Source organism: Oryctolagus cuniculus, chromosome 1 (assembly GCF_964237555.1).
Source record: "Oryctolagus cuniculus chromosome 1, mOryCun1.1, whole genome shotgun sequence".
Lineage (NCBI taxonomy): Eukaryota > Metazoa > Chordata > Mammalia > Lagomorpha > Leporidae > Oryctolagus > Oryctolagus cuniculus.
The window spans coordinates 112714130-112727489 of NC_091432.1; the positions used below are offsets into that span (position 1 = coordinate 112714130).

General features: G+C 56.6%; 1 protein-coding gene across 1 annotated transcript in view; it reads left to right on the forward strand.

Moving 5' to 3' along the window:
• Nucleotides 1-295: 295 nt before the first annotated feature.
• POU2F3 (POU class 2 homeobox 3) overlaps nt 296-13360 on the forward strand; it is a 93550-nt gene continuing 80485 nt past the window's right edge. Inside the window, exons 1-2 of the mRNA XM_008260641.4 lie at nt 296-626; nt 6431-6499. Coding sequence (XP_008258863.2) covers nt 311-626; nt 6431-6499 — 385 coding nt within the window. The 5' untranslated portion in view covers nt 296-310. The remainder of the gene's footprint in view (nt 627-6430; nt 6500-13360) is intronic.

A 13360-nucleotide genomic window follows, 5' to 3' on the forward strand; every position in this document is an offset into this window, starting at 1 on the left:
GTGAAGCACTGTGTCCCCTGCCGCTCAGCAGGGGAGCCGTTGAGAGGGAAGATTCCAAGATTTCTTTCCAGCACACCCCAGGGCTTCTCCAAACACCCCAGTTTCCTCGCAGCGCTTACACTGCGGGAGCCTGTCCAGGCGGAACTCGGGCCAGCGTGCACAGCGCCAGGGGTTCCTCAAAAGGGCGAGCTGGACAGGGGTGTGGTAGGGCTGGAGCAGACAGGTGTTCCGTGGGGTCGGGCCCCGCCCCGGCAGCACCCCGACCCCCTCCCCCGGTCCCCAGCTCCCCGCATGCAAATCGCTGCTTTGCATGGGCCCGGGGCCAGGCGCGGGGGCCCTGCCAGGGGGCGTGGCCGGCGGCCCCCGCCCCGCGCCGCGTGCTCACCTGGGGAGTGTGGCAATCCTGGCCGCGCCGAGCGCTGCCCGGGCCGGAGCGGCGGAGCGCGCGACGGCGGCGGCGACGGCTCCGGCGGCGGCTCCCGCGGCGGCGGCGGCGGCCGGGGGCTGGAGGCAGGAGACCCTGGCTTCCCAGGGGGCCCGGCTGGGGCAGACGCGAGGGGCCTGGGGGGGCGCTGGCTTTGGCCCCACCTGGGGCAGGATGGTGAATCTGGAGCCCATGCACACAGGTGAGGGGCGGAGGGAGTGAGCTCTGACAGGTGTCACTGTGCGCGGGAAGGGGCGAGGGACCGGGACGCCGGGTTGGAGGGTGGGGGCTACTTCTCAGCGGCCAGGAGGGGGCGGTGTGGATAGCGGGTTTCCTGGGGCGGGCGTGGGGAGGTGTCTAAGGGGACGAAAGGCAAGGAGCTTTGGAAAAGAGTGAGGGTGGGGGTTGGGGCCAGGGGGAACTCCTGTAGCCCGGGACATGGGGAGTGGGGTGGACTTCTCCACTCATGGGTTGCAGGAGGGGCCCCTTGGCCCACTCAGCCAGGGGTGTGGACCTAGGAGTGCGTCAGTAAGGGAAATTCCTGTATCCACATGTTACGTGTTGGGTGTCCCAGAACATGTGGGAAACGGAGACTAAGTGGGCATTCGGTTGCGAGGGGAGGGGCGCGTTTAGGAGAGGCGAGCACAGTGGGGCAATTAGAGGCACACCTGGAACAGGTTCTGGGCCACCCATGTATTGATTAGGGCTTGTGCAAGCTGGTGTCCGTGTGTCAGAGGTGTGTCTGCCTGTCGCCATGTATGTTAGGAGAGGTGGTGGAGCAGACCCCAGAGGCAAGACTCTGTAGGGGGCTGAAGATTCCTGCACACGTGTTCCAGGTGTTTGGGGGTGGGGTCCTGTGGGCCCTGGTGCCACTATGGGCTCAGCACATGGTGAGACCAGGAGCCCAGGAGATAGAAACGCATTAGCAGGAGTCAGCTTCCCCTGTGTGAATGAATGGTGCTTAGGCGTGGTGGGAACCCAGACCCGGGCAGTGCCCCCCACTGATCCTCTCTTCAGCAGAGCAGGACCGAGGCTAGGCTTGCGTGGGCCTGGGGTTAGGGTGGGCCTTCTCGAGGTCAGAGGGCCTGAGCGAAGAATGGACTGGAGCTGAAGTGAGCCGCTCTGGGCAGACCCAGAGCCTTGCCTCCCAAAGTGGGCCGGACCCAGCGGTCGGCATGAGGGGGTTTCAAGGCTGTAGAAGGGAATTTTGCTACTTGCTCTCTTTCTAGAAGATTGGAGGAGTGGGGGAATGGGAGGAAGCAATTCTCCCGACCCACCCCAGTGAGCAGAGCAGGCTTTGGCCCCTCCTGGGCCTGCCCGACCTGAACACCAGCAGCAGTGCCGGCCCCCGGGGCCTGGGCCCAGATGCACAGTTGCTGTTTCCCAGCAGGGAGGGGTGAGAGGCAGGCTGGCAGGGAGATGCTGAGCCGGGAAGAGCTGGGTATCATCCGGTGTCTGGGGAAGTCTGTTTCCAGGCCTCATGGCCTCGGCATGGGGCAGATGCCCCCCGCACAGGTGCTCACCTCCCTTCACTTCCCTCCAGGAGAAAGGAGGCCCGGCAGTGGGCGGGAAGTTCTTTAGGATCAAGATCAGAGACTTCCTGGGGGTTTTCCACCTCCTTGTCTCCTGGAGGCTCCTGTTCTGGGGAAGTGGGAGGAGACGGGACAGCTGAGACCCAGCAGGCAAGCAGCAGCAGAAGGGCTAGGAAGACACCCCCGAGAGGGCCAGGGAAGGGGTGAGGTTGAGAAGAGAGAGCCCCCCAGTCCCTTGTGCCTTTCGCTGGAGCCAGCTCCTGGCTGGTGGTTCTCAAAAGCCCAGACCCCTCTTCTACCCCCGTCCCTGTGCACAGGGGTTCAAGACAGTGAAACTCACAGTGGGGGTCTCCAGCTACCTCGGTCTAGAGCCCCTGACTCATCTCTCCTCACGTGCTAGCAGCCCCGGCTGAGCAGGCGTCTCTAGTCTGTGTCCCTGGGGACCGTGGGGGCCTCCCACTGTGGGCTCTGGTTCCCTTTTGTGGAACCTCCAGGGGGTCTCTCCGGCTGCAGCTCTCTGCGCAGTCTCTGCGATCCCCACTGGGGGCGCTGTTGGCTGGGTCCCGGTGTGCCGCCCCCAGTGGGGTCTGTGAGGGAGACCCCCTCATCACTAACTCCTAGGTCCTCTTTGTGGACACCTGGTCTCCTTTGATCCCTGTTTTCCCCACACTAATCCTGTATCCTGCTGCTTCTTGATAAACAGCATTTTTTCCCTGTGAGTTCCCAGCCCTGGGCCCTTGGGGACTCCTCACGTTGATTTACTGGAACAGCTTGGATGAAGGAAGCAGGAGGACAGGAGCCCACAAACTGGGGCACGGGCTGCTCCATGTCTCCAGTTCCAATGGCCCCACTAGCGCTGGGGCCCCTGAGTCAGCCCCGCTTCCTTGCTCTGATATGCGGGGTGCAGGCCGTGGTTTGGGTCTGCCCGGAGACCCCGCACTTGGGACTTTGTAGAGCATCTCTCATGGGGGAGCCTGCGGGCCCGGGTGGGCGCGAGGTCACCAGACAGCCAGGGAGGGAGAGAAGAGACTGGGGGAAGCCGTGGGACATCCCCTGTGTCTCTGGCCCCTCTCCATGCGGGGAGCTGTTCCCTCCAGTGTAGGAGAGAGCCCCATTGTGAGAGGGCAAGAGGGACGGCGTCTCCTCCAGGGGCAAGCTGCAGCCTTGGCAGCTAACTCAGAAGCGGGACTGGTGGGCGGGTCCCTGGGAGGTCCCGGAGGAAGCACCCCACGCAGGAGTGGGGGTTGGGCACAGTGCTGAAGACGCTGCTTAGGACATCTGCGTCCTGTATCGACCTGCCTGAGTGTGAGTCCTGGTTCTGCTCCCCGACTCCAGCTTCCTGCTAACATGGGCACCTTTGGGAGGCAGTCAATGGTGGGACCCTGCTACCCATGTGGGAGACCCGGATGGAGCTCCTGGCCCCTGGCTGTTGTGAGCATTTGGGGTATGAACCAGCAGATGGGAGATCTCTCTCTGTGTCTATTTGTCAGTCTCTCTCCATCTCTGTGCCTTTCAAACAAAATCAAAAGTGCTCGCAGCAGTGGATGTGAGACAGAGGAGCCAGGAAAGAGCTCCAGTCCCTTCCGAAGACGGAGAGAAGGGTGTGGGGCCTCTGCTTCCTGGAGGGCCCCTGGACCCTCAGCCTTCCGCCTGGGGCAGGGCTGCCTCCGGGGCTTTCTTCCCAGGGCTCCTGATGTTTAAGGAGGGCCCGCTCCCGGGTCACCCCGGCCCAGAGAGGGCAAGGCTGGCTTCCAGGAGAGATCTTCCAGGTGAAGCCGATGAGGCTCAGTGGCTGCGATCTGGGCTCTTGCACAGAGCAGCTGAGCCTCCCCAGGGAAGGGAGTGATGGCAAGAAGCCTACTCAGTCCCGGCTGAGATAAGAGCAGAGCAGCCCAGCCCCACCCCACACAGCTCTCACTCAGCCCCGGCAAGGCAAGTGCTGTCCCACAGGGGAAGGGTTACAGCATCTCGGGCAGTTTCGGTATTGGCCCATTTTCAGGCTCAGACCCAAGGCCTCGTCCCACCCATCAGCCCCAGCCTCCTACCCAATAGGAACAGGTTCTTGGTATCATAGCATCCTCTGGGGCTTGGGGAGAGAGAGGTGTTACAGGGCATCTCACCCAGCTCCTGCACCCAGGCTGCACTGCCCACCCAGTGCCCAAGCGTCACAGAGCGGCTGTGGCATGGTGTGGGCCGGGGGAGGGTGACATGATTAAGATGAATGTTTCAGCTACTTTCAAGGAAGAAGGAGATGGCTTCTGGGTGTCTCTAAAGGTGCCGTAGGGAGTGGGTGTTGCACGAGTGCTTGTGTTACAGGTGCAAACGTTTAGAAGCAGTTAATTCGGAGTCGCTGGTCAGCGTTCTAGCCTCACTGCCTCTGACCCTAAGTCAGAAATTGGAGAACGCTAACGACTTCCCAGGTAGAGGACAAATCACCATGGACTGAGACAGAACCAAAGCTGCTCACTGTAGGGGCTGGGGTTAAGGAAGGGGCATGGGCAGGGAGCGGCTGGGGGGAGGGGGGCTCAGCAGCCACACCCTAGTGTCTGTTTTATTGGGTACTTTGTGCCTGAAACTGAGCCAGGCACTTTTCACTCACCCTTTCATTTAACCCCATATCATCGTCTCCATGTTTCAGGTAAGAAAATCCATGTCCAGAGGTGTGGCTGGGGTCTCCCAGCTTGCTAGGGATGTCACTGGGACTAAACCCAGATTTGTCAGGTGCCAGAACCCATGCACTGGCTTCTGGTACTACCAAAGCAGGTTGAAACCACCTTCCACACCAGCACCTTTCCCTCCGTTGGAGCATCCCTGCGGTGAAGGGTGAGCTGCCGATCCAGGCCAGGCCCTGGCCAGCTCCAGGGGGACCGCCTCGTGGGTGGGATGAGAGCAGCCCGCTTCTCCACGGGAGCCGAAGCTGCAGCCGCAGAGCCCCTGGCGCAGGTGGCCAGGTGGCCCACGCTGGCTGCTCTGCATATTCACGCATGGCAGATGATACAGAAAGTCTGAAACTGCAGCAGGAAGGCCTGAGGTCACGCTCAGGAAGCGCCTTCCCGAATGCAGCGTGCTGGCAGGGGTGCTGGGTACAGACAGCCGGTTTCCCCTAGAGCTCTGTGACCACGCTCTGCACGGTAGACGTCCGAGGAGGAGAGCTGCACGGGTTTTCCTTCGGGTGGATGGGTCTCAAAAGATCCCTCAATCCACGGTGACTCCTAAGGTTGCCTCACTCCCTCCCATGGGTGCTCTGGGGTCTCTGATCTCCCCACCTATGTCTTGCCTGGCACAGCAGTCGCTGCACTGTGGAGGTGTGACTCATTGCTGGAGCCACACACATCACCACCCTGGGAAACAGTTGGCTTCCTCGCCTCTTCTCCTGGGCCCGAGGTCCACCCTTCACCCTCAGCCTGACCATCTCCAGACCTGGACCTCGAGGCTGCCAAGCGCCTGGTTACCTGATGCAAATTAAGACTGCCTGCTTGCCTGGGATTGGTTGGGGAGCCAAGTATGCAAATGAGCTCACCAAGACTTTCTCTGGTTGGAAAGAGTTAAAGTGCTGCCCCAGAGAAGAGGGGGTGGGGGTCAACACAATTTGAATAAAATATTCTCCTGTCTTTAACGGCTTTGGTATTCACAAGGAGAGGAGAGAGCGAGAGAAAAGAGTTAGTTGCAAGTTGCCTCCTTCCTTCCCTCTGCTGACCCTGGGAGCAGACTTAGGGGCCTCCTAGGTGGTAGCTGCTGTCTGTTATGGGTAAATGTTTAATTTACTGAAATGGAGCCCAGCAGAGAGGCTGGAGTAGCAGCAACTGGGGGCCGAGGCTGGGGGCTGGTGTAGGTAATCTCTCCTGCCCCTCCTCTGCCCCCCCTGCTCCCCCGTGAGCAAGTTGCAGGAGTCCCAGGAGGTAAGACTCCCCAAAGGATATCCAGGGAGGGTGACCTAGGAGCTGGGGAGCCCCACCCCCAGAGAGGAGAGGCAGGACCCTGGGAAGGCAGGTGAGAAGGGCAAGCTGTGGTTCAAGGCCACCCTCACCTTCCAGGTGGGAGGGGACGTGGACAGGGGAGAGGGGAGGGATAGTTCTTCTGCTCATTAAAAAAAAAATAAGTTCCTCGAATTCCAAAGGAAATTGGGGTTCAAAATGGGAAGGGTTCTCTAATCCCTCCCTGGCACCCCTCCCCTTGTTAAATTTTTACCAACTGAGTCCTGGAGATGGCAGGGACTGGCAATGAATGATGCAGAAGGTGAAAGGAGAGCAGCAGGAAGCAGGCAGGGAGGCAAGGGAGGAGGCCAGCACGGGAGGAGGGGAGGCTGCGCCCGGGGTTATGAATATTCTAATGGTTGTATGTTCGGGAATCAAGAATTTGAAAGTCTGATGGTTGTTGTAATTACACATTCATCTTTGCTGTTTAGTTAAAGCCACATATGTCATAGCAAGAAAATTGTGACCTGTTATTAAAATCAGTTGTGTTTTCCCTGCAGATCTCAAGATGAGTGGGGATGTAGCCGACTCCACGGACGCTCGCGGCACGCTCAGCCAGGTGGAGCCAGGTAAGGGTCTCCGAGGCTTGGGCATGGCACGGGAAGCAGGGCTTCAGAGAGTTGCTGGAAATTGCCAAACAATGTGGTGTCTTTCCTTGCTTGGTCTTTTAGCCAATCAGACTCAAAAGCTGGCTCTTAGGAGCTGACGGAATTCTCTGGAAATGTGAGATGGAGCCTGGAGGCTATTGGGTGACAGGGGGCTCTAGAGGGGCCACTCCCAAGGAATAAAACCCGACCAAAAAGTTAGGGAGAAAATTCACTTTAAAAAAAAAAAAAGATTTGCTTGTTTATTTTGAAAGTCAGAGTTACAGAGAGAGAGAGAGAGAGAGAGAGAGAGAGAGATCTGCTGGTTCACTCCCCAGATGGCCCCAATGGACAGTTTGAGGCCATGCTAAAGCCAGAAGCCAGACGCTTCATCCGGGTCTCCCATGGGGGTGGCAGGGACCCAAACACTCAGGCTGCTGCTTTTCCCAGTCCATTAGCAGGGAGCTGGATTGGAAGTGGAGCAGCTGGGTCTCGAACTGGTGGCCCATGTGGAATGCTGGCATTGCAGGGGGCAGCTTTACCCACTATACCACAGCACCGGTCCCTAGGAAATTCACTTGCTGAGGTTCCACTCTCACACTCCTAGAAGCAGCAGGCTGTTTTCCCTGACAGACAGAGAGCAGACCCTGTCTTCAACTGATGGGACCAGGAACTTTTAAGCCCAGATTTCTCAATGGTCCTAATCAAGGGACTAACCAAAGAGGCCCGTTGCTGATGGTGGCCGAGAAGCTCAGAGAGAAGGCTGAGCGCCTGGAGATGGCTTTGCTTCCTGGAGAGGGGAAGGGAGATAGAAAAGAACCTAGAATAAAGTTTCACAGCTCCCTGCGATACCTCCGTAGCCCCAGCCTTGCTTTGAAAGCTCCATATAATTAAAAAGAACTTAAAGAAAGATGAGTAGAAATTGTAACACCACCAAATAACTTTAATAGCATCCCAACAAGACCTCAATTAGTCTTTCATCTGGATCATTAGAGACGTAGAAATTAGTAGTGGAAGAGAATCGATGTCCCCTAGAGCTAAGATCTTTTTCAAGTCTTCTGGAGGAGTCTGGTGCCATTCTTGAGGCTAAAAGACGCGGGATCAGGGATAAGATAATTAGGGGTCTTGTGGGGGGAGGGGTCATCTGCAGGATGCATTCGCCACAAACTCCGCTGCTCTCCGATTTGATATTGAGACTGTTTCTAGGTGCACAGGCAGTAACACATTTTCTATGGGGGTACTTCAAAAGGTTCGTGCAAAATACCAGGCACAGATTTCAAAATTTTTGCACCAAAATAGACTTATTTTTAAAAAGCATGTATTTCATTTATTTGAAAGGCAGAGTTACAGAGAGAGAGGGAGAGAGAGATCTTCCATGCACTGACTCACTCCCCAGATGGCCACAGCTCCTTCAGGGTCTCCCGGGTACATGGCAGAGGTCAAAGTCCTCAGGCCATCTTCTGCCGTCTTCCCAGACACGGTAGCAGGGAGCTGGATTGGAAGCAGAACAGCTGGGACTCGAACTGGTGCTCTGATATGAGATGCCAGTGTTGAGAGTGGCATCTTCACTCAGTGTATCACAACACCAATCCTTGGACTTCTCTTTTTAAAACATGTTTTTAGTTACTTAAGAGGCAGATAGAGAGAGAGAGATCTCCCGTTTGGTGGTTCACTTCCCAAATGCCAGAAACGGCTGGGACTGGGCTGAGGGGCTGAAGCCAGGAGCTGGGAGCTCAATCTGGGTCTCCAATGTGGGTAGCAAGATCCCAATTCCATGAACCATCCCTGCTGCCTTCAGGGTCTGCATTAGCAGGGAGCTGGAGCCAAGAGCCAGAGCTAGAGCCCAGTACTGAAGCTGGGCACTCTGATGTGCTTTGCAGACATCTGCGCCAGTGTTTTATCTGCTAGACCAAAGGCAGCTTTTTTTTTTTTACAGGCAGAGTGGACAGAGAGAGAGACAGAGAGAAAGGTCTTCCTTTGCCATTGGTTCACCCTCCAATGGCCGCCACGGCCGGCGCGCTGAGGCCGGCGCACCGCGCTGATCCGGTGGCAGGAGCCAGGTACTTATCCTGGTCTCCCATGGGGTGCAGGGCCCAAGCACTTGGGCCATCCTCCACTGCACTGCCTGGCCACAGCAGAGAGCTGGCCTGGAAGAGGGGCAACCGGGACAGAATCCGGCAACCCAACCGGGACTAGAACCCGGTGTGCCAGCGCCACAAGGCAGAGAATTAGCCTAGTGAGCCGCGGCACCAGCCTAAGGCAGCCTTTTAAACTCAGCTTCCAACTAACTTTTGGAAGTACCCCTGTGTTTCGCCGGAATCTATGAACCGCTGCGCTGAGGACAATGTGGGCCAGTTGTACCCATTTTCAATTGGTTTATTAGCTGAGTGCATCTTACTAAGAGTCTTTGGAGAGGAGGGGGAACACTTGGTTTTCCCAGTTGAGAAGAAATTTTCTTTTGATCTCAACAACTCAAGCAAGACTTTAAAATCAGGTCAGCTGGAGAGTGATGGGTGCAGTCCCAGCATCAACACTCTTCTCTAGAGAAATAGCAGGGCGGGGAGCCATGATCCCAGAGAAGCTGTGCGGGCTGGTTGGGGCTCACTCTTTACCTGGGTCCTAATGTGCAGTCCTATTCCCAGTGGGCAGAAGAACACGCTTAACGCTGGCGCTGCTGCTCTAACTAAGCCAGGGGAGCGGGGTTGGGAGTGAGAGGGAGTCACACAGGACCTGGGAAGGTGACCCGGCGGGGGCGGGGCTCAGAGCCAGGGTGTGGGGTTAGCAGGTTGATGTTTTCTGGACAACCACAGCAAATTCTGGCCTTGTGTCTTAGGCCGTGGGAGCTGTGTGTAGAGCGAGTGAAGGAAAAAACCATGCGGACACAGGTCCTTCGGAATCTGCCTGTAAAGCTACTGCCAACTCCGTGTGCGACCTTACACCTGCCACGTTGCCTCCCTGGGAGGCAGGAGCACGTGACCTTTGAAGGCTGTGGATTTAGGGTCAAACAGGCCTGGGATAAGATTCACAGCTCCGCTGCTTACTGGCTGCATGCCTGCTAATCATTCTCACCACCTCTGTGAAGGGGGAGAATTAGCACCGGCCACAGCGCGTGAGCCGAGTTATTGAGATGATGTCAGAGTCTCGCCACAGTGCTTGGCACATGGTGCTGTGATCATCCTTAGCTCTCTCTTTTGAAATTTAAAGATTTATTCATTTATTTATTTATGTGAGAGGTAGAGTTATAGACAGTGAGAGGGAGAGACAGAAAAGTCTTCCATCTGCTGATTCACTCCCCAGATGGCTGCAACAGCCAGGGCTGCGCTGATCCAAAGCCAGGAACCAGGAGCTTCCTCCAGGTCTTCCATGTGAGTGCAGGGGCCCAGGCACTTGGGCCATCTTCAACTGCTTTCCCAGGCCATAAGCAGAGAGCTGGGTTGGAAGGGGAGCAGCTGGGACAGGAACAGGAGCCCATATGGGATGCTGGCGCTACAGGAGGCGGCTTTACTTGCTATGCCACAGTGCTGATCCCTAGATTCAGCATCTTAATTATTTTTAAAAAATGTGTTTATTCAAAAGAGTTATACGGGGGTGGGGGAGAGAGAGAGAGATATCTTCCATCTGCTGGTTCACTCCCCAAAATGCCTTCAACAGCCAGGTCTGGGCTAGGCTGAGGCCAGGAACTCCCTCCAGGCCTCCCACATGGGTGACAGGGACCCAGGCACTTGGGCCATCATCTGCCACCTCCCAGGCACATTAGCAGGAAGTTGGATCAGAAGCAGAGTAACCGGGACTCAAACCAGGGACTCTGATATGGGATGAGTCCCAAGTGAGATGCTGGGATTGTGAGGTGCACAAGGTGGCCGGGCATCGCTGCTGAGCACTCTTGGTTGCAGGTGGCTGGGGTCCCCTTGTCCCCTTGACTCAGGCCGGTGGGTGAGACCCCGAGGCTGGCTTTGCTCGATGTGCCTTCTCCTCCGCTTCTCCTCCACTCCCAGCAGCTGGTGCCGTCTGTTTGGAACACCTGTGCTGTCTGGGACTTGACCGCCCCTAGATCTTTCACTCTGGGGCTGGCAGCATCAATACTTCGGTAATCCTTCAATTACTGCGCATTTTAAAGAGCGAGAAAAAAGAGGGAGCTAATTAAAGTAACCAAACTTCCTGGAAAGTCATTCTGACTCATTTTTTTTAACAGAGAAGAGCTTATTATGAGTTACAATGGTTACCAACCTGTTTTAATGGCTTCCTTTGGATTTTTAAAAGACAGGTTTGCCTTCCCAGCGGTGTATAAATTAATGGGTGGTTTGTCTCTGGGTTTTAAAAGGAGCTATAAACAAAGGTGACCTAGAAAGCCCTGCTCCCGGAGAGCACCCCATGCGCTGTGTGAAATCCCCAAGGGGCACCCAGGGTGAGAGCTGGGAAAGGGGAGGGCGCTCCCCCCACACCCCGGCCAGCCACACAAAGGGCCAAGGGCCAAGGTTACAGGCTGGGACCAGGCAGAGCTCCCAAGGGCAGCGCGGCTCACCCTTCCCTTCCCTGTGGCGCAGGAGAGAGTAAAGACTCAAGACCTCGGAGTGCGCCTGTGGCACCTCCAGGGCCGGGCAAAGACTCCAACGCCCTGCGGAGTGCAGCCCCATGCGTGCACACACACAGGCACACAGCACCACCGCCCAGCCCTTCCCGGCTGCCGGCGCTGTCTGCACCGGCTTTTCCATGCCCGCTGCTGGCTCTCTGCCTGTGGTCACTTTTTCTTCACTCTTGAGGCTGGGAGTGGCTGTTTTCTGTTCTCAGTTAAGCAGTTGGTAATAGAGCTCTACCCACATTTCAGAAGCCCCCAGGTCTGTAACGGGCCCCTCCCCCCCTCCCCCAGCACCAGAGCACTAACCCCAGGACTTTGGATCATGCTGGTCACATCGCAGCCTCAGTGACAGGGGAGGAACAAGGCAGCCTCAGACCGTTTCTAGAACCCTCTTCCACTCTTGGCCACTTGTAGGCAACTTTGCAACCCTCATCTCATTCGATTCCCACAGCAAGCTTATGGGACAGAGGCATTGTCACCCCCAGTCTCATGGATGAGGAACTGTGGCTGAAAATGAGAAACAACGTGTCCAGGATCATGCATCTAATTTTTTTTTTGAAAGGCAGAGACAGAAAGACAGAGAGACAGAGAGAGAGATCTTCCATCTACTGATTCACTCCCCAAATGACCGCAAACAGCTGGGGTTGGGCCAGGCCACAGCCAGGAGCTGGGAATTCCATCCACCCGAGTGGCAGGGACCCAGACTCGCTGCTTCTCTAGGTGCACCTTAGCAGGAAGCTGTAACTAGAAGCACAGCCGGGCCTCGATCCCAGGCACTCAGACGTGGGCTGCGCGCTGTGCCACGCCCCCATCCTGGATTTTGTATCTTATAACCAGGAATCAGGGTCAGGCCTGTGTGACCCTGTCGGGTTCTGCTCTTGGCTCCGCTGTTAACTCCCTGCGCCTTGTTTTGGCAAGCGTTACTCCACATGGACTTTCTTTCTCCTCCTCGGGAAGCCGGGGTTCGGACCAGAGCATCTCTAAGGGCTGAATTTTAAAAGCCGTGTGCAGGGTTCTGCTGTTGCACATTTTCTCCCATCTGTTTCCATGTCTATGTCTGTGTGTAGCTTTCCTGCAGGCTGAGCTTGCCTTCCCGCCCCCTCCCCAGGCCCCACCCAGTCCCCTCTCCCGAGGCTCCCTCCCTCAGCCGTCACTCCCCCTGCACCTGCAGCTGCCTTGCTCCCCTGGGTCCCCCATCCTCTTCCTTGACCTGGCTGGTGGTTCCCTCACCAACAGCAACGACACACCACTTCGTGTTGGACCCCGGGTCCGGAAAGGCAAAGCTAGAGCCCCCTCCTCAAGGAGGCTTCCTTCTAGGGCAGGAGTTCATGGTCACATGGACCACCGTGGGGTTGTAAGAACGTTCTCACATCCTCCATGCATTTGACCTCTGCCCTGACGTTGAGACTGGGTGTCAGTGCAGATGTGATGGGAAGGAATGTTAGCTGGATGCTTGTCCCAGGGTTCCAGACCCAGCAAAAGGTGGAACACAGCCTGGGTCTTTCTAGCCCCCGTCTCCTGCCGCTCTGCAGGCTTCATTGTCCATCACTGGGCAGGGAGAGCTGGGCACAGTTCTCAGCCCAGATGGCCTTGGAGCAGGTGCACTGGCACCGACATCCTCTCAGAGACCTGGGAAGGACAGCCTCCCCTCGCCAGAGAACGAGAGGGGAAGCTTAATGAGGGACTGGGCTTGGGCATGTGGGTGCCAGTTCAAGTCCCAGCTGCTCCACTTCCAGTCCAGCTCCCTGCTTATGGCCTGGGAAAGCAGCAGAAGATGGCCCAAGCAATTGGGCCCCTGAACCCACATGGGAGACCCGGAAGAAGCTCCCGGATCCTGGCTTTAGATCGGCCCAGCTTTGGCTGTTGCAGCTAGTTGGGGGGTGAATCAGAGTATGGAAGAGTTTTTTTCTTCTCTCTCTGTAACTCTGCATCTCAAATAAATAAATAAATCTTAACCAAAAAAAAAAGAGGACTGAAGTTTGCAGCCGAGAGCTGAAGTTCCACGTAGGAACACGGAGAAGACTTTGAGACACGAGGATGGCTTTCCACCCAAACATGAAGCTATCCTTTAAATGGCAGAGAGGGCAAGAGACGTCTAGATAGGATCTGAGGCCAGGGCAGGGCAGGGAGGCCTTGTGTTGACAGCCATCTCTAAATGAATCATGTGTACAAGCACTATACACATGCACATGTGCACAAGGCGCGCGCGCACACACACACACACACACCCTCTCTGGTCAGAATTGAATGACAGTGAGGGAAAAGGTACT